The sequence below is a fragment of the Oratosquilla oratoria genome, chromosome 12 (genome assembly GCF_046742065.1).
Source record: "Oratosquilla oratoria isolate Oo_2021 chromosome 12, ASM4674206v1, whole genome shotgun sequence".
In the NCBI taxonomy this organism is placed as follows: Eukaryota; Metazoa; Arthropoda; class Malacostraca; order Stomatopoda; family Squillidae; genus Oratosquilla; species Oratosquilla oratoria.
This window is the reverse complement of record NC_134788.1, coordinates 24,998,865-25,019,318: the sequence shown is the minus strand read 5'-3', so window position 1 is coordinate 25,019,318 and position 20,454 is coordinate 24,998,865. Positions and strand designations below refer to the sequence as shown.

Below are 20,454 nucleotides of genomic sequence, written 5' to 3'. Positions count from 1 at the left end.
TGATTGTGCCAACAGCACTGTATGGGGCAGAAACGTGGAACATAAGAGACGAAGAGAGAAGGAGTTTGAATGTGTTTGAGATGAGGTGTCTGAGAAGTATGGTGGGGGTTACTAGGCTGGATAGAGTGAGAAATGAGGAGGTGAGGAGGAGAACAGGGGTGAAAAAGGATTTGGGAGATAGGGTTGATGAAAGAATATTAGGATGGTTTGGACACATGGAAAGAATGAGTGAAGAAAGACTAGTAAAAGAGGTATGGAAGGCAGATGTGGAGGGAGTGAACATGAGGGGACGTCCTAGGATGAGGTGGATGGATGGGGTGAAGGGGGCTTTGGGGAAGAGGGGAATGTCTGTTGAGGAAGGAAGGGAGAGGACGGAAGACAGAGGTGAGTGGAGAATGGTTGTATATGGATGATGTTGTGATTGCATGAGGAGGAATGGGCGGGGGGGGTGGGGGTGCGGCTAGTATGTGAGTAAATTTTGACGCAGCCCGAAGGGATTTCTCCCCGTCCTCTCCTTATATGCAAGGGGGAGGGGGGGGGTCGCTGATTAAATGAAGCAGCCTTGCTGTGGATGTGCTGTGTCTTGCGACACTGCTTCTGACCCAGGGCGGTGGGCAGGGTGCAGGGATGACCCGTCATCCAAGAGGTGCTCAGATGAGAGGGAGGGTGGGAGGGGTGTGGAGTGTTTTTAGGGATGAAATGGGTGGGAGTGTTTTTATGCCTTTCCCTTTTTGGCTACCTCCGTTGGAAGGGGGAAAAAGCCTTGGTATATGTATGTATGTATGTATGAAATTATACAATTAATTTCTTTAATTACAAAATTTCATATGTATGTACAAAATTCGAATTTCATCTTGAAAACTTTCAGTGTGCATATTTTTTTCTTTGTGCATTGGTTGTAAAACGTGGGCACACAAATTACGACCACATGTATAAAGGATGTGAAGAAATGCAGTTTTCCATACTGATGAATAAATACCTGGAATAGTTTAGGAAGTGATATAGCCCAAGTTCAGACAATACATGAGTTCAAATCTACGTAATGATAACTGGAAATCAAGGATACAGATAAGATTGGAACCGTACATGAATTTGGGGCTAAGTCGGATAAATAATGAGAGAACAGATGACAGGACCTGATAAGTGTCGCTCCTTTTCCCGTACACTATGATTACGTAAATACAGCTTAGAAGGATCATTGTCCACAAGTAACACATTGATTGAAAATGGCGACAGATAACCCACGAGTTCCACTTTATGTAATAGTTGATAGTTACTTATCTGTTTTCAACCGATCTCCATTTATGTCTCCTACACTTAGAGTGAACTCTTTAAATGAAAAGGAAAAGGAGGAGTACAAAATGAAGCTGAAGGAGAGTGGGAGGGAGTGAAGGATAGAGTAGAGCTAGGTGTGGAGGAGGAATGGGGATGGTTCAAGGAGGGAGTCACAAAGTGTGCAAGGATGGTCTGTGGAACAAGAAGGACAGGAGGAAATAGACGGAAGGGTAGTGAATGGTGGGATGAGGAAACAAAGAAGGTTGTAGAAGAGAAGAAGCGAGCTTTCACAGATTGGTTACAAAATAGGACGAGGGAGTCATATGAGAGGTACAAAGAAAAGAGAAGTAAAGCAAAAGGTAAAGGAGGCAAGGAGAAGAGCAGATGTGAAATGGGGTAAGAGTATGACAGAAAATTTTGAAAGTAATAAAAAGATGTTTTGGAAAGAAATTAAGAGAGGAAGAGGAGGCAAATCAAGTAGAGAAGAAAAGGTAAAAGGTACAGATGGAGAGATGATAATGGAAGAGAAGGCAGTAAGGGGAAGATGGGCAGAATATTTTAGGGAGTTGCTAAATGTGAAGGAGGATAGGGAAGGAAAGATAGCTGCAGTGGGAAATGCGAAGAAAATGAGAGTGATGAGTGAGGAAATTGGAGGAGAAATAAGGAAGGATGAGGTGAAGGCAGTTGTAAAGATGATGAAAGCAGGTAAGGCACCTGGTCTGGATGGATACCATGCAGAATGTCTGAAAAGGGAGGTACAGTGATGGTGGACTGGCTGGTGAGGTTATTTAATGTTTGCTGGAGAGAGGGTAGAATGCCGGAGGACTGGAGGAGTGGCTGTATAGTTCCACTTTACAAGGGAAAAGGGGACAAGTGTGAATGTATTAGTTTCGGAGGGATTAGCTTGTTAAGTGTAGTTGGGAAGGCTTATGGGAGGATCTTGATTGAGAGGATTAGGAGAGGAACAGAAGGAGTAATTGGTGAGGAACAGTGTGGATTTAGGACAGGTAGAGGTTGTGTAGATCAAATTTTTGTGGTAAGACAGATATGTGAGAAAGCTATAGGAAAGGGGAAGGATGTTTTTTGGGCTTTTATGGATCTGGAAAGGCTTATGATAGGGTAGACATAAAGGCACTGTGGGAGGTTATGCAGATATATGGGATAGGAGGAAAGCTTCTAGGAGCTGTCAAGAGTTTTTATGAGAGTAGTAGAGCTTGTGTCAGGATTAGAAATGGAGAGAGTGAGTGGTTCGAAGTAAAGGTGGGACTTCGTCAAGGATGCGTTATGTCGCCCTGGCTGTTCAACTTATACATGGATGGGGTAGTGCGAGAGGTAAATGCAAGGGTAGTGGGCAAGGGATTGGAGATGGTTAAAGAAAATGGAGAAAAGTGGGAGGTGAGCCAGCTGTTGTTTGCTGACGACACTGCGCTTGTGGCAGGATCGGAGGAGGGATTGAGGAAGCTGGTGACAGAGTTTGGGAGAGTATGTGATAGAAGAAAGCTAAAGATAAATGTGGGTAAAAGTAAGGTGATGAGATGTACAAGGGGTGAAAGTGGCAGTAGACTGGAAGTGAGCATTAAGGGAGAGCGACTGGAGGAAGTGGATAGTTTTAGATACTTGGGTGCAAATGTGGCAGGAAAAGGTGGAGTGAAGGTGGAGGTAGAATGTAGATTGAGAGAAGAGAGTAAATGCCTTGGTGGATTAAAGAATGTAATGAGGAATAGACATTTGGGAATGGATGCGAAGAGGAGACTGTATGAAGGAGTGATTGTGCCAACAGCACTGTATGGGGCAGAAACATGGAACATAAGAGAAGAAGAGAGAAGGAGTTTGAATATATATATACAAATTACAAAAATCAAGTCCAACCAACCTTACATAACCTAGGGTGCCACATCTAACCTAATCTAACCTTGTGGGTTATTTGTCAAATCATAAATTAAAAAGTAAATGCATTGGTAGAAAGCAACAACAGATAACCCACAAGTACCCATAAAACCTTTACATTTAAGTAATTGCCTGAAAGTAGACCACTCAGCCTTTTTATCTGACAGCTCCAGTTGCACTCAGCCTTTTTATCTGACAACTCCAGTTATGCTCGGCCTTTTTATCGGATAACTTCAGTTGCACCCAGCCTTTTTATCTGACAACTCCAGTTACACCCAGCTTTTTTATCTGACAAATCCAGTTATACTCAGCCTTTTTATCTGACAACTCCATTGCACTCAGCCTTTTTATCTGACAACTCCAGTTGCACTCAGCCTTTTTATCTGACAACTCCAGTTGCACTCAGCCTTTTTATCTGACAACTCCAGTTGCACTCAGCCTTTTTATCTGACAACTCCAGTTGCACTCAGCCTTTTTATCTGACAACTCTAGTTGCACTCAGCCTTTTTATCTGACAACTTCAGTTGCACTCAACCTTTTTATCTGACAACTCCATTTACCCAGCCTTTTTATCTGACAACTCCATTGCACTCAGCCTTTTTATCTGACAAATCCAGTTGCATTCAGCCTTTTTATCTAACAACTCCAGTTGCACTCAGACTTTTTATCTGACAACTCCAGTTATACTCAGCATTTTTATCTGACAACTTCAGTTGCACTCATTCTTTTTATCTGACAACTCCAGTTGCACTCAGCCTTTTTATCTGACAAATCCAGTTGCACTCAGCCTTTTTATCTGACAACTCCAATTACACTCAGCCTTTTTATCTGACAACTCCAGTTGCACTCAGCCTTTTTATCTGACAACTCCAATTGCACTCAGCCTTTTTATCTGACAACTTCAATTGCACTCAGCCTTTTAATTGAACAACTCCAGTTGCACTCAGCCTTTTTATCTGACAAATCCAGTTACACTCGGCCTTTTTATCTAACAACTCCAGTTACGCTCAGCCTTTTTATCTGACAAATCCAGTTACACTCGGCCTTTTTATCTGACAACTCCAGTTGCACTCAGCCTTTTTATCTGACAACTCCAGTTACACTCAGCCTTTTTATCTGACAACTCCAGTTGCACCCAGCCTTTTTATCTGACAACTCCAGTTGCACTCAGCCTTTTTATCTGACAACTCCAGTTGCACTTAGCCTTTTTATCTGACAAATCCAATTACACTCAGCCTTTTTATCTAACAACTCCAGTTGCACTCAGCCTTTTTATCTGACAACTCCAGTTGCACTCAGACTTTTTATCAGGCAACTCCAATTAAACTCAGCCTTTTTATCTGACAACTCCAGTTACACCCTGCCTTTTTTATCTGACAACTCCAGTTGGTGCGTCTCAAATATACAGTATTTCTATCTGTCCTTTAGCATTCAAGTTCACAGCCATTTGACTACGTTTTTAAAGGCTCTCACATGGTCTGTATTTGTTTGGGATAATGATATCATCACAATCTGTTATTGACACCATAAGGACTCATGTGTTCTCAGTTTCTACAGTATTTGGTGTAATGGCTTGGTCAGTATCGAATCAATTTAAAGTCATAAGATTCCCGTCTCATAGAGGCCATGCTAACGAAATTAACGTCAACATACAAGCATGATTTTCTTTAACTCCGTCACTACCGTGACTGACTGACACCGCATATTAGGGGCCCTACACACACTCAGACTTGTCTGCGCATACATGGTTTGTGCAGACAAGTCTGAGCGTGTGTAGGGCCCCTAATATGCGGTGTCAATCAGTCACGGCCAACTTCCGGCCAGAGTCAGCACCTTCGGGTGAGTTAAAATCTCTCGTGCATTGTCGCTATTTACGACCACGGTGTTCCTCGTCTACAGGCACTCCTACACCTCGAGTCGGACACCATCCTAAAGGGGGCAGTGCAGGTACAGGATGTTCCATCGGGTTCTTCCATCATGCAGCAGAATTCCATGCAGGTACGTCATGCGTCCGACCAGCCCCTCTTCGGGATGCTATCCGAGAGGTGCTCTTCTCATGGGTGAATTTACATATATCTAAGCATCTATTGTTTAAGGTCATTCGTGTTCATTTCTGAGAGGAGAGGACCAGTGACGGTGACTTGCTTCTGGCGGTTCTTCAGGACAGAGACTAGATTGCTCGCCACTTGTCTTTGTATCCCGGCAATGCTGCTCCGTCGTTTCTGTATGGAGGTGCTCTCCTGAAGTGGTGGCCCTCTTTATAATTTTTAATTTCATTTAGATTTATTTTATTTTTTATTTATTTTTTTATTTTTTATTCATTTATTTATTTATTTATTTTTGCCTGCTCCTTTTCCTTCCTTCCTGGTGAGAAGGACGAATGATAAGTACCCATGAATGAAGGTCCTGCAAGACGGAACGTCAGAGAGAATCGTCTCCCTGGCACCCATCTTCAAACCCTTCTGCCTCCATCAGGAAGTGCAGGCCCAGGGGGCTGGCATTTGGTCATGGGCTCGAGATCTCTCCATCAACTTCAACTGTATTTCCTCCACCTTTTCACGAAAGGAGAGCATACAACTACGACCTGCTCCCCTGTGATCTAGTTCATTCGTATCCTATGGCACCAGTGACTATCACTTTCCATGTGAGTCGATGACGTAGAAACTGTCTTGTACAAATACGACACGACAATAGTCCAGTGCTTCTTTTCATAGAGATATATGGGAGGGTTTGAGGACTGTTGCCAGCTTCTGTGGGGCTGTGGGTTTCTAGTCTGTGAGAGTAGAGGCAACAATTACTATTATTCCTGTTGAGATCTATCGGAGGCCCCAAGGAACAGTATCAAACTACTGTTGGGCAATGGGGTTGTGGGTTTCCAGTCAGTGAAACTCGAGATAAATTATTATCGTAAATATTATTACTATTATTATTGTTATTATTATTATGATAATTATTATTATAATTATTATTAGAATAATTTAGTATCATAAATTTCTCCAAATTGTTTATGAATAATTCCATTTAGTCCAGGGATCTCTTTGGCTCAATTCTTTCAGCACATCGAAGATCCTCGCATGTTTACGTAACCTGCGACTTCAGGTTTGAGAGAGTCTAAAACAATAACTCTTGTTTCGAAAACAAATCATGAAAAAAAAATCATGCCATATTTTTTCATTAGTAAAACTCATGAAATGTATTACCATCATGTTCCGTGTTCTCCGTATTTTTCCTCGTTCTTTCTCCCGTCTCAAATCGTCTGAATGCTGACGTATCTTGCCACAGGACACAGCTTTGGTCTACATCCTGACGGGGTCGTTGATGGTATCGCAAGATGCCATGGACAAGGACGGCTCGGACGTGCACATGTTCACTGCTCATCCTGGCGACCTGGTTGGAGGCTTGGCCGTTCTTTCGGGCGATCCGTCCTTCTTCAGCGTGCGGGCGAAGCACAACTCCAGAGTGGCTACAATCAGCAAGGAAACCTTTTATGCGTACGTTACAACTGCCTTACGATCTTGTAATGTTTTATATGATTTTCTTTACTTAGAGGAACATTGGGAACGGGTCATGTAAGGACCCACCTTTCCCTGCCCCCATTGGGCAGGAGTGCAGCCCTGGAAACAGGCACTTGTTCCCTAAACTGGGACCAGGAACTTAACCAAGAAATCTTTGGGTCCAGCCAGTGGCTGTTGCTAGTTTTCGTAATGCTGGATGGTTCCTTAACCCCTTCACTCCGAGCCAGAACCTCGCAGGCAGCATTAAGCTGCCAGACGTGCGATGTTGCGTCATAATACTCACATTATAAAAAATAAAGTTACCGCTGTATTTAGCTTGTTCTCTTTCACCCGTGAATTATGATAACCATAGAAAATATGACGAAGCCAGTTTACAGAGTATGGGGGTCACACAGGTACAACTACAATAAATATAATCAAGACGCCGACATCAGCATCCTCGCGTACCCACTTGCTCCTCATGACGCCTACATAGGTGTCATCGTATCGAAGGGGTTAGTAGGAGACCTATAGGTCATTGCAGTAACTCCTTGCCATACCGAATTTTGGCTATATCGACCCTAGTGAAACATACAACTATCTGTCTGATAAAATGAACAAGATCGGTATATGTAGTGCAAGATTCAGTATAGATGGCAGACGCATGGAAGATTTAAATATGTATGAACCCATAGTACGTACCTTTGGCTAGTATGATCAAGCCTTGACATCAATTAGTTTGATATATTGAGGGTTTGAAAATTAATATCCATGCGAACAAGTCGCTTAAACACGGGAAAGGAATAAATGTTTCACTCCCAGCCCATGTTTCCTTTGCTGTGTTTAAGCGTATCGAGAGTTAACGGAATATTAGATAACCTTGCGAGTCTTGTCCAGAGTTTAGGTGAAAATGTCGTGTGATTTTAGGCAGGTTTGCCTTTGAGTTCGTCCCCTTCGTATGGATAAACCTCTAGATCAGCGTTTCTCAACCTTTTTACCCTTGCATAACCTTTAAAATAAATTGCATGTCTCAAGGAACCCCTGCGCAAAAAAAAACAAAAAAAAAACATACCATATCTTTCTTATTTTATTTTCATCATAATAATAAGTTAGATAGGATGGTGTCTATCTTACATTATTACAATAACCATTTGTGGAACCTTAGGGTTCCGTGGAACCCTGGTTGAGAAACGCTGCTCTAGATGCTGTATACATCAATAGAATTTGTGGTGCAAGGTCTTGTGTAATACAGGAAGGATGTTGGAAATGTTTTCCATCAATTATGTTAAACTGCATTTTTTATTATTGTAAGCCTACCAGTTATGTCATGTTTATATAAACAGTTTCTTGTCTCGCATAATTTTCATAATATTTTTTAGAAATCTATGTTAAGTGTGCAACTATAATGATTATCTAATTGGAAAGATCTATCAAATGAATTTAGATATCAATAATTAATAGAATAAGATTTATAACTTTTCTTCTTTGTCTTCTTTCATCTTCAAATATGCCTCTTCATCTGCTTCCTCTTCAGTAATCAATTTATTTTATTTAGCTGTTTGTTTTCTTTGATTTTAATATATCGTATGCCCATCTCTCTCGGTGTAGCATCATCAAAGAAAGTCCAATTGTGGTTCTTCACGTTGCCAACACTGTCATCCGGCGAATGTCTCCGTTCGTCCGACAGATCGACTTTGCTCTCGACTGGGAACACCTGGAGGCAGGAAGAGCTTTATACAAGTGGGTGTTCATGAATTCTTTTTACATTGATTATGACCTAAGTGATAGTTGTTATGTAAAATAAGTTTACATTTGAAACTAATGCTGCATTAGTGTATTTCTACACATAGAAATGGTTGTTGAATATCAAATTAATGACCCACTTTCAGAGAAGAATAGGTGAAATTTAAAATATCCGTATATTTTGGTTACTATCTGTGATCCTCTTCAGCAGAGGATCACAGATAGTGATTGAAATATACAGATCTTTTTACTTTTGCCTATTCTTCTCCGAAAGTGGGTCATTAGTATAATTTTGCCAGTGTGCTACATTACTTTGTTGTAATTAAATATACATACATATACCAACAACTCTTTTCACCCCTTACAAGGGAGGTAGCCAAAGTCAAAGGCATAAATCCACTCCCACCCATTTCATCTCCACACACTCCACTCCCACCCATTTCATCTCCACACACTCCACTCCCACCCATTTCATCCCCACACACTCCACTCCCATTCACCACCCCTCCCTCTTTTCTTGGCTCCTCCTGGATGACAGGTCATCCCAGCATCTTGCCCACTGTTCTGGGTCAGAAGCAATGCAGCAAGACACAGCATATCCATGACAAGGCTGCTTCCTTTAATCAGTGCCCCCCCCCCTGTCCCCTCATACAGAAAAAGAGAAGATGGGGAGAAATCCCTTGGGGCTGCATCAAAATATCATTCACACATACTCCCTCATCCTCCCCATCCCTACCCACTCCCCCTCATGCATCACAGAATAAATCCACACACAACCATTCTCCATTCACCCCTATCATCTGTCCTCTCCCGTCCATCCTCAACAGATATTTCCCTCCTAATGTCCCTTTTACCCCATCCATTCATCTCATCCTAGGTCAACCCCTCATGTTCACTCCTTCCACATCTGCCTTCCACACCTCTTTTACTAATCTTTCTTCACTCATTCTTTCCACGTGTCCAGACCATTCCAATACTCTTTCATCAACCCTATCTCCCAACTCCCTTTCCACCTCTGCTCTCCTCCTCACCACCTTGTTTCTCACTCTATCCAGCCTAGTAAACCCTATCATACTTCACAGGCACCTCATCTCAAACACATTTAAACTTTTCCTCTTTTTATGTTCCATGTTTCCGCCCCATACAGTGCTGTCGACATCCAGTACCAAATATTTCTCATTACACTTTTTAATCCCCCAAGGCATTTACTTGCTTCTCTCAATCTACATTCTACCTCCACCTCCACTCCTCCAGCATTCATACCATACAGAAAGTCGTGCAACATTTCTTCGAATCTGGGGGCTTCAGGTCATTTCCAAGAGAGATCGGAGGTAATGTATTGATTAATTTCCCCTTGATTTATTTGCAGACAGGGACAGAAAACCGACTCTACGTACATTGTCCTCAGTGGCCGTCTACGTTCTGTTATCACACACCGCGATGGACATAAAGAACTGGTTGGAGAGTACGGCAAAGGAGATCTGGTGGGCATTGTACGTATAGCAGGATCCTTTTCGTATGTACTCCGAGTTTTTCTTTCCGAGTTTTGATCAGTGTGAAAAAGTTAGAATGTCGTGTATTGTTTTTATATATACATACGTCCATACGTACGTACATAGAAAGGATGTTTCTCCCTTATAATCTATGTGTAAGGCCTCCATCTGCTTCACCTTGATCTGTGGTTGCAGGTTGAATTGCTGACACAAACGGACCGTAGCACAACCGTCATGGCAATCAGAGACTCGGAGCTGGCCAAGCTACCCGAGGGTTTGTTCAATATTATCAAGCTCAAACATCCAGTCGTCATGACGCGACTGATCAAGCTTCTTGGACAGAGGATCTTGGGTACGTGAGGTCGACGGTCACAGTGTTCGTACTCGGTTATAAGGTTTTCATTTTTAACTCGTTTTGGTGACAGGGGAGGGGGTTCTGTTTAATGTCGTGAATGGTCTGAGAGAGCGGGGACGGTGCCTTTTTACAGAGAAATTCCCAAAAGTGGGATTTACGTACATATACGAATGATTGTTTCCCCCCTTACATGGGGGTAGCTAAAAAATAAAGGCATTAAATCCATTCCCACCTATTCCATCCCGTGTTCTCCATTCCCATTCACCTCCCTCCTTCCTTCCTATCTTGGCTCCTCCTGGATGACGGGTCATCCCTGCATCTTGCCTGCTGCCCTGGGTCAGAAGCAATGCAGCAACACACAGCACTTCCAGAGCAAGGCTGCTTCATTAATTCGGCGACCCCCCCCCCCTCTCTCTCTCTCTCCCCTCATGCAGAATAAGAGAAAACAGGGAGAAATCCCTTCGGGTTGCGGCACAGTATCATCCACACATACTGTACTCCCTCATGCCCCATCCCCCACCCTCCCTCTCATGCATCACAGCATCATCCATACACAACCATTCTCCATTTACAGGGAATTACTCTGTAGATTTCACACCAACTCCCTTTCCTGCACCGTCTAAAGGTTCATCCCACCTTACAGCCATCTCTCTCTATCTCTCTGTCATTTGTGTGCCAATTTATTTAGGAAAAATATCACTGTTATTGTAGGTTGCCTTATCATAACGCTCATGTCGCCCCACCTACAGGCTCATGGAAATCTTCCAGCCGCGCTCCACTGGGCATCAACATCGAGCAGCGTCCTACACAGGGTAACTTCACGACGGTGGCTGTCGTGCCGGTCACTGAAGACGTTCCTCTCTCACAGTTTGCCCTTGAACTGTACCATTCCCTCACACCCATAGGTAAGGATACATAATACTCGTACATGTGTGTTTCTTTGCCTCACTACACCGCCTTTGACTTGAGCATCGTGGCAGGAGGATTAACTTTTGTTTTTTGAAAAAGTGCCAAGATGATACAGACCATTCGTTGGGTTTTGATGTGTTCAAAGTGGATCGTAGACTCAACCATGCACCTTAGTACTAGGAAGGTGCTTTTGTTGCATATAACATTACCTGTCGTAAATACTTACATGCACACCTCTTATCGTTCGTTTTCACAGGCAATACAGCTCGCCTCACTTCTGAGTACGTCGTCCGGTCGCTCGGTACCAGCATCTGGGAATCAGCTAACGAGTACCAGCTGATTAGCTGGTTAGGACACATCGAGGATCAGCATAAGATTACATTATACCAGTGTGATGCTTCGCTCACTGTATGGACCCAGCGATGCATTCGGCAGGCTGACTGTATTCTTATCGTGGGCTTGGCCGACGGACAGCCTCAAATGGGAAAGGTAAGTGATGTCTTGTGGAAAAAAGATACTCCGTATGCGAGTGGGTGGATGCTGGACTGCATGGGCAAGTCGTTCTTGAACCTCTTTGATACGAGTGTAAAGCCACAGTCACACCAAGGTTATGACCTGTTTCCATGAGTCTAAAGCCACAGTTACACCAAACTTACGACCTGTTCCCATGAGTTCAAAGCCACAGGCACACCAAACTTACGACCTGTTTCCATGAGTTTAAAGCCACAGTCACACCAAACTTACAACCTGTTCCCATGAGTCTAAAGCCACAGTCACACCAAACTTATAACCTGTTTCCATGAGTCTAAAGCCACAGTCACACCAAACTTATGACCTGTTTCCATGAGTCTAAAGCCACAGTCACACCAAACTTACGACCTGTTTCCATGAGTCTAAAGCCACAGTCACACCAAGGTTATGACCTGTTTCCATGAGTCTAAAGCCACAGTCACACCAAGGTTATGACCTGTTTCCATGAGTCTAAAGCCACAGTCACACCAAGGTTACGACCTGTTTCCATGAGTCTAAAGCCAGTCACACCAAGGTTACGACCTGTTTCCATGAGTCTAAATCCACAGTCACACCAAGGTTACGACCTGTTTACATGAGTCTAACGCCACAGTCACACCAAGGTTACGCCTGTTTCCATGAGTTTAAAGCCACAGTCACACCAAACTTACGACCTTTTTCCATGAGTCTAAAGCCACAGTCACACCAAGGTTACGACCTGTTTCCATGAGTAAAGCCACAGTCCCACCAAGCTTATGACCTGTTTCCATGAGTCTAAAGCCACAGTCACACCAAACTTATAACCTGTTTCCATGAGTCTAAAACTACAGTCACACCAAACTTATTACCTTTTTCCACGAGTCTAAAGCCACAGTCACACCAAACTTACGACCTGTTTCCGACCACCTTCGACGGTGGTACTTTCTCATGGTTAGCGCCAGGTGGCTATTTCATATTCGTCTTCATGACGGGGGAGAGTCATTCCAATTGCATTGTCTCGAATTCTTTTCATAAACAGAGGAACGGCACAAATCAGCCTGGTCGCCGGTGGTCGGAAACGGATTGTAAGCTTGGTGTGACTGGGCCCTAATACTCGTGTGCACATCAGGTTGCCTGATGTAGGATGATGCATCACAATATGCGCATTAGAAGACATAGAGTTACAGCTGTTAGACTCTTTCTCTTTCACTATGATCGTTTATAATCACAGAAAACGTGACCCTGTTTGTTTATAATCACAGAAAACGTGACCCTGTTTGTTTATAATCACAGAAAACGTGACCCTGATTGTTCATAATCACAGAAAATGTGACCCTGATTGTTTATAATCACAGAAAATGTGATCCTGATTATTTATAATCACAGAAAATGGGATCTTGATTATTTATAAATCAAAGAAAATGGGATATAGCCCATTCACAGAATATGGGGCTCACTCAGCTACAAGTATAAGATAAATATAATCAGGACGCTAACATTGGCATCCTCACATATCCACTAGTGCCTCGTGATGCCGTCGTAGGCATCATCATATTCTAGTTCAGCACTTCTCAGCCTTATTACCCTTGTGTAACCTTCAAAATAAATTGCATGTCTGAAGGAATCCCTGCGCAAAAAAAACAAAACAAAAAAAAACATGTACTATATCTTTCTCATTTTATTTTCATCACAATAATAGGTTAGATAGGATGATATCTATATTACATTATTGCAGTATCCAAGAATATGTCGAGTGTGTTTAATTATATTATGTATATGAAATTGGAGGTGCTCAGATGAGAGGGAGGGTGGGAGGGGTGTGGAGTGTATTTAGGGATGAAATGGGTGGGAGTGATTTTATGCCTTTCCCTTTTTGGCTACCTCCCTTGAAATGGGAAAAAAGCCTTGGTATATGTATGTATGTATGTATATGAAATTGAATCAAAAATCAAAAGTGCATAAGCTTAGCTTGCTTGTTCTCGCAAACACAAACTTATACATGGATGGGGTGGTGCGAGAGGTAAATGCAAGGGTAGTGGGCAAGGGATTGGAGATGGTTAAAGAAAATGGAGAAAAGTGGGAGGTGAGCCAGCTGTTGTTTGCGGACGACACTGCGCTTGTGACAGGATCGGAGGAGGGATTGAGGAAGTTGGTGGCAGAGTTTGGGAGAGTATGTGATAGAAGAAAGCTAAAGATAAATGTGGGTAAAAGTAAGGTGATGAGATGTACAAGGGGTGAAAGTGGCAATAGACTGGAAGTGAGCATTAAGGGAGAGCGACTGGATGAAGTGGATAGTTTTAGATACTTGGGTGCAAAGGTGGAGTGAAAGTGGAGGTAGAATGTAGATTGAGAGAAGCAAGTAAATGCCTTGGTGGATTAAAGAGTGTAATGAGGAATAGACATTTGGGAATGGATGCTAAGAGGAGACTATGAAGGAGTGATTGTGCCAACAGCACTGTATGGGACAGAAACATGGAACATAAGAGAGGAAGAGAGAAGGAGCTTGAATGTGTTTGAGATGAGGTGTCTGAGAAGTATGATGGGGGTTACTAGGCTAGATAGAGTGAGAAATGAGGAGGAGAACAGGGGTGGAAAAGGAGCTGGGAGATAGGGTTGATGAAAGAATATTAGGATGGTTTGGACACATGGAAAGAATGAGTGAAGAAAGACTAGTAAAAGAGGTGTGGAAGGCAGATGTGGAGGGAGTGAACATGAGGGGACGTCCTAGGATGAGGTGGATGGATGGGGTGAAAGGGGCTTTGGGGAAGAGGGGAATGTCTGTTGAGGAAGGACGGGAGAGGACAGAAGACAGGGGTGAATGGAGAATGGTTGTATATGGATGATGTTGTGATAGCATGAGGTGGATGGGGGGTGAGGTAGTATGTGTGAGCAAAATTTGACGCACCCCAAAGGGATTTCTCCCCGTCCTCTCATTTTATGCAATGGGGGGACGGAGAGGGGGGGTCGCCGATTTAATGAAGCGGCCTTGCCGTGGATGTGCTGTGTCTTGCGACACTGCTTCTGACCCAGGGCAGTGGACAAGGTGCAGGGATGACCCGTCATTCAGGATGTGCTAAGATAAGAGGGAGGGTGGAGGGGTGTGGAGTGTATTCAGGGATGGAATGGGTGGGAATGATTTTATGCCTTTTTCTTTTTGGCTACCCCCCTTGTAAGGGGGAAAAAGCCTTGGTATATGTATGTATGTATATATGCTTGTTCTTGCGGAACCAGGTTAATGGGTGGTTAGGGGATTAATTTGGAGATGTTTTGAGTCTTCAAATACAGTAGATATTGGCCAGATACATCTTTTTGTTCCTGTGAGACGGAGCGTATATACCTAATTGTTGTAAACAAGAAAAGAGCAATGTTCATTGGGTCCTATATCCACTTCAATTTATCATATCTAGTTTCAAATGCATGTCCAGTTCCGACTTGGTCTATATCCATATTTTCCAATTGACATATTTAGATTTGAATTAATTTATTATTCCAGCCAGGGCTATATCACCTAAGCTATTACAAGTATTTATGCATCTATATAGGAAACTGTGTGTTTATGTTTTGCTGTTCTATGCACCTTGGAAAAGGTGTTCGTATGGAAAACATACCCATTTGTATCTTTTAAACTCTGTTAACTCTTGTCCAGATCGAGAAACACGTCGAGAAAATGGCCGTAAGGACGCAGAAAGTACTCGTGTTGCTTCACCGCGAAGATGGACCTCCCCCGTCAGGAACCGTGCGATGGCTAAACATGAGGTCGTGGTGTCAGTCCCACCACCACATCAAGGCCCCCAAGAGGATGTTCCACAAGAAAGCGCCGAGCAAAATCGTAAGTTGGGAGAACCCATCGTCCGAGAGGGAAATTTGACTGAAATAAATGTGTCGGATACAATGATATCTTTTGAGGACATAACAATATACTATGATGACAGTAACTGCTGTGGGAAGCTTCCATGTGTCACTTATGACATACAAACACGTGTTAGGATGTGCAGTGAGAACGTATTTCCACTCTGCTTGAACATTAAATGTGCGATAAATAAAGCACATTTACAGTACCCAGGGCAGTGGGTGAGATGCAGGGATGACCCGTCATCCAGGAGGTGCCAAGATAAAAGGGAGGGAAGAGGATGGAGGGGAGTGGAGTATGTAGTTGGATGGAATGGGTGGGAGTGGTTTTTATGTCTTTGTTTTTTGGCTACCTCCCTTATAAGGGGAAAAGCCTTTGGTATATGTATGATCATGGGATGGTTGGATGGGGTAAAGGGGACATTGAATAAGGATAATGTCTGTTGAGGAAGGAAGGGAGAAGGCAGAAGATAGGGGTGAGTGGATAATGGCTGTGTATGGATGATACTGTGATGCATAGAAAGGAATGGGTGGGTGATATAGCTGGGGGGTAGGAAATGGTTATGTGTGAACGGCACTTTGAGCAAGAGAGGAATGTCTGTTGAGCAAGGAAGAGAGAAGGCAGGGGATACGGATGAGTGAAGAATGGTTAATATTTTGACACTGCCCAAAGGGATTTCTTCCAATCTTCATTGTTTCTGCACGAGGGGACGGAGAGGGGGAGGGGTTGTTGATTAAATGAAGTGGCCTTTCCATGGGTGTGCTGTGTCTTACTGCATTGCTTCTGACCCAAAGCAGTGGGTGAGACTCAGGGATGACCCGTCATCCAAGAGGAGCCAAGATGAGAGGTAGGGAGGAGTGGTAGAATGGGAGTGGAGTGGGTAGGAGTGGAATTATGCTTTTTGACTTTAGCTATCTTCTGTGTGACGGAGAAGAATCTCTTGGGATATGTACATACGATAAAAACTCGGAGATTACCCCTGGTTAATGGGGGAGGCTTTAGAATGACAGCTAATGACAGGAGAACCTGTACAAGGGTGGCTAACAAAACGTGCGTGCACTTGGATGGCGTAATAGAAACTGCGCGTGGGGACGCCAACGCAGAGGCAGGAAAATTCTCAAGTGAGCAAGCAGAACACTTGGTTCTTACAACATACATACATATACCAAAGGCTTTTTCCCCCTTACAAGGGAGGTAGCCAAAAAACAAAGGCATAAAAACCACTCCCACCCATTCCATCCCTAACATACTCCACTCCCCTCCACCCTCTACCATCCCTCTTATCTTGGCACCTCCTGGATGATGGGTCATCCCTGCATCTTGTCCACTGCCCTGGGTCAGAAGCAGTGTCGCAAGACACAGCACATCCACAGCAAGGCCTTTCTGGGGTATTGGCTGCATGTTGTTATGGCAAAGTAGCACGCAGTTGATACTTTAGGGTCTATATGGGGCACCCCTACGGACCAGAGCCACACATCATTTTGTTTGTGATAGAGGAGGACTCTGCTCACAGAGAAATGATGAAATTTTTATCATACTGCCACTGTCCCTCCATTATGCTGTCCCCCAACCCCTTGTTGCTGCCCTGTACCATTTCTCTGAATTTTATTTCCTTGTTTTGCCTACCCTGTGGTGGGGGAAAAGAATGCTGCCAGCAAGTATTCCCACTTGGATCATAAGAGGCGAGAAAAACGGGATGGGGATTGGGACCAGGCATCCTTCTCCCTGTAGCCCCACAGGGGACAACATATGTACAATATACAATAATAAATATACACTGCTACAAGTACACCATTATAAACCTACTTAATTGATTGGTAAATGAATACTACTGTCTAGTTATCTATTTGTGTATTTATTCATTTTCTTTACTTTTTTCCGCAGTTGGAGTATTACACGGAAAAAGTTTTCTCATCGCCGCCAAACCTGCACAGCGATTTCTCCCGCTTGGCCCGAGTGCTGACGGGCACGACAGTAGGGCTGGTGTTGGGCGGCGGAGGAGCCAGGGGGGCCGCTCACATAGGACTCATCAAAGCCATTCAGGTGAGTGATTGTTAAAATGCGCGCATTTGATCGTCAGCGGAACAAGATTGTCTTGTAGCAATCATGGCTTACAAATGTTTGTCTATACAAAGATTTTGATTCCCTTTGTGAGAGGTTTGCTAGATCAATACATGCTTTTGTTGACTCTTTGTGGAAGAGAGAGGGTGGGTGTCTGTGATTTAGGACCAGTCAGGTGGTCAAATGCCGACCCCATATATTGTAGTATAGGTGAGCTAGTAGATGGGCTTTTAATACCAAGTACAGTGAGTCCTCCTTATACGGTAATTCTTTATCTAGTAAGTTCACAATTACAGTATTTGGTAATTACTACCCTTAATTCTATTTAGGGTAAGAAAAATTTACAGATACGGTATCCGCTAGATATTTTGAAGAGGAAAGAACAGGGAGAAGGTACGTCTGCCATATAATGGGTTCGGTATACGGTAATTTCAATTTCCAGTAAGGTTTTCAGGAGTGCATATGTACCGTATAACGAGGACTTACTATAGTGGATAGTCTTTCTGCCATACTTCTCGCCCATCTTGAAGTAAAATGTTTTATATTCTGATATTATTCAAAATGCTTCCTACTTATCTTGAAGTTAAATATTTTATATATCGACGTTATTTAACATTTTTGTCTACAGGAAGTAGGGATTCCTATTGACATGGTAGCGGGAGTCAGCATAGGAGCGTTCTTCGGGGCTCTCTACTGCTTGGAGAAGGACCTCACTCGTGTTACACAGAAAGCGAGGGAATGGAGCATGGTAAGTGGGAGTATCATTCGTTGGCACAATAAAACCACGAAGCTAAAGAGCAAAAAGTATGTGTATATAAGGGAAATTGTGATGTTTTAACACATTTATAAATGTACACTTTAAACCCACTATCAGAGAAATAATGTCAGAAGTACAGGAGATCCGTATATTTCGACTACAGGTAGTAGTCGAAATATATGGATCTCCTGTATTTCTGATATTATTTCTCCCATACATACATATACCAAGACTTTTTCCCCCTTACTAGGGAGGTAGCCAAAAAGGAAAAGGCATAAAATCATTCCCACCCATTCCATCCCTGAAAACACTCCACACCCCTCCACCCTCCCTCCCATCTTAGCACCTCCTAGATGACAGGTCATCACTGCACTCTGTCCACTGCCCTGGGTCAGAAGCAGTGTCACAAGACACAGCACATCCACAGCAAGGCCGCTTCATTAAAACGGCGACCCCCCCTCTCCGTCCCCCCATATAAAGGAGAGGACAGGGAGAAATCCCTTTGGGCTGCGTCAAAATTTTTGCTCACACACACTACCTCACCCCCCATGCATCACAACATCTTCCATATACAACCATTCTCCATTCACCCCTGTCTTCTGCCCTCTCCCATAGTGGATTTAAAGTGTGTGTATATTTTTAAGAGACTTTACCTCAAATTCATTTATGGTTCCCACCTAGAAAAAATTCTTGTTCATATTGATGCATTCTAGCAGAAATCTATATTTCCTAATATCTTTTAAGCAGTTTGACTTCTTTAAATGAAGTGTCCTTGCTGTGGATATACTGTGTTGCTACATTGCTTCTGACTCAAGGAGGTGGATGGGATATAGAAATGACCCATCATCCATGAGGAGCTAAGATGGGAGGGAGGAAAGGGTGGCAGAATGGGAGTGGGTACGTACCCTTTGACTTGGCTATCTCCCTGGTATGGGGGGAAAAAGACCTTGACATATAGACACATAATGTTTAGGTTTTGTCCTGATGTGCTTTCATCCTGTACTAACAGATGATTTTTTTTTTTTTTTTTTTTTTTTTCCTGTCTTTGTTCTGAAGATAACAAGTATCTCTATCTCTTTGCTTTTCTATATATATATATATATATATATATATATGTTCATATACATATATATACACATACATACATATACCAAGGCTTTTTCCCCCTTACAAGGGAGGTAGCCAAAAAGGAAAAGAAATAAAATCATTCCCACCCATTCCATCCCTGAATACACTCCACACCCCTCCACCCTCCCTCTTATCTTAGCACCTCCTGGATGACGGGTCATCCCTGCACCCTGTCCACTACCCTGGGTCAGAAGCAGTGTCGCAAGACACAGCACATCCACAGCAAGGCCGCTTCATTAAATCGGCAACCCCCCCCCCTCTCCGTCCCCCATGCATAAAAGGAGAAGATGGTGAGAAATCCCTTCGGGCTGCATCAAATTTTGCTCACTCATACTACCTCACCCCCCATCCCCCCGCCCATTCCACCTCATGCACCACATCATCCATATACAACCATTCTCCATTCACCCCTGTCTTCTGTCCTCTCCTGTCCTTCCTCAACAGACATATATATATATATATATATGTATATATATATATATACATATATATATATATATATATATATACATATATATATACAGTACATATATATATATATATACATATATATATATATATACATATGTATATATATATACATATATGTATATATATATACATATATGTATGTATATATATATACATATATGTATGTATATATATATACATACATATTTGTATGTATATATATATATACATACATTATATATATATACATATATATATATATATATATATACATATATGTATGTAATATATGTATATATATATATATATATATATATATGTATGTATATATATATATATAATATATATATATATATACACACATATATGTATGTATATATATATATATATACACTATATATATATATATATATATATATATATACATATATGTATGTATATATATGTATATATATACATATATATGTATATATATACATATATATACATATACATATATATATATATATATACATATATGTATGTATATATATGTATATATATATACATTATATATATATATA

General features: G+C 42.4%; 1 protein-coding gene across 3 annotated transcripts in view; it reads left to right on the top strand.

The window, feature by feature from the left end:
* sws (patatin like phospholipase domain containing sws) overlaps positions 1–20,454 on the top strand; it is a 125,794-nt gene that overhangs the window by 39,056 nt on the left and 66,284 nt on the right. For all 3 annotated transcript variants that reach the window (XM_076194610.1, XM_076194611.1, XM_076194609.1), the window contains exons 11-20: positions 5,062–5,160; positions 6,445–6,653; positions 8,265–8,396; positions 9,769–9,892; positions 10,088–10,244; positions 10,997–11,152; positions 11,413–11,645; positions 15,292–15,474; positions 17,380–17,538; positions 18,185–18,304. In XM_076194610.1, the coding sequence (XP_076050725.1) occupies positions 5,062–5,160; positions 6,445–6,653; positions 8,265–8,396; positions 9,769–9,892; positions 10,088–10,244; positions 10,997–11,152; positions 11,413–11,645; positions 15,292–15,474; positions 17,380–17,538; positions 18,185–18,304 (1,572 nt within the window). The remainder of the gene's footprint in view (positions 1–5,061; positions 5,161–6,444; positions 6,654–8,264; positions 8,397–9,768; positions 9,893–10,087; positions 10,245–10,996; positions 11,153–11,412; positions 11,646–15,291; positions 15,475–17,379; positions 17,539–18,184; positions 18,305–20,454) is intronic.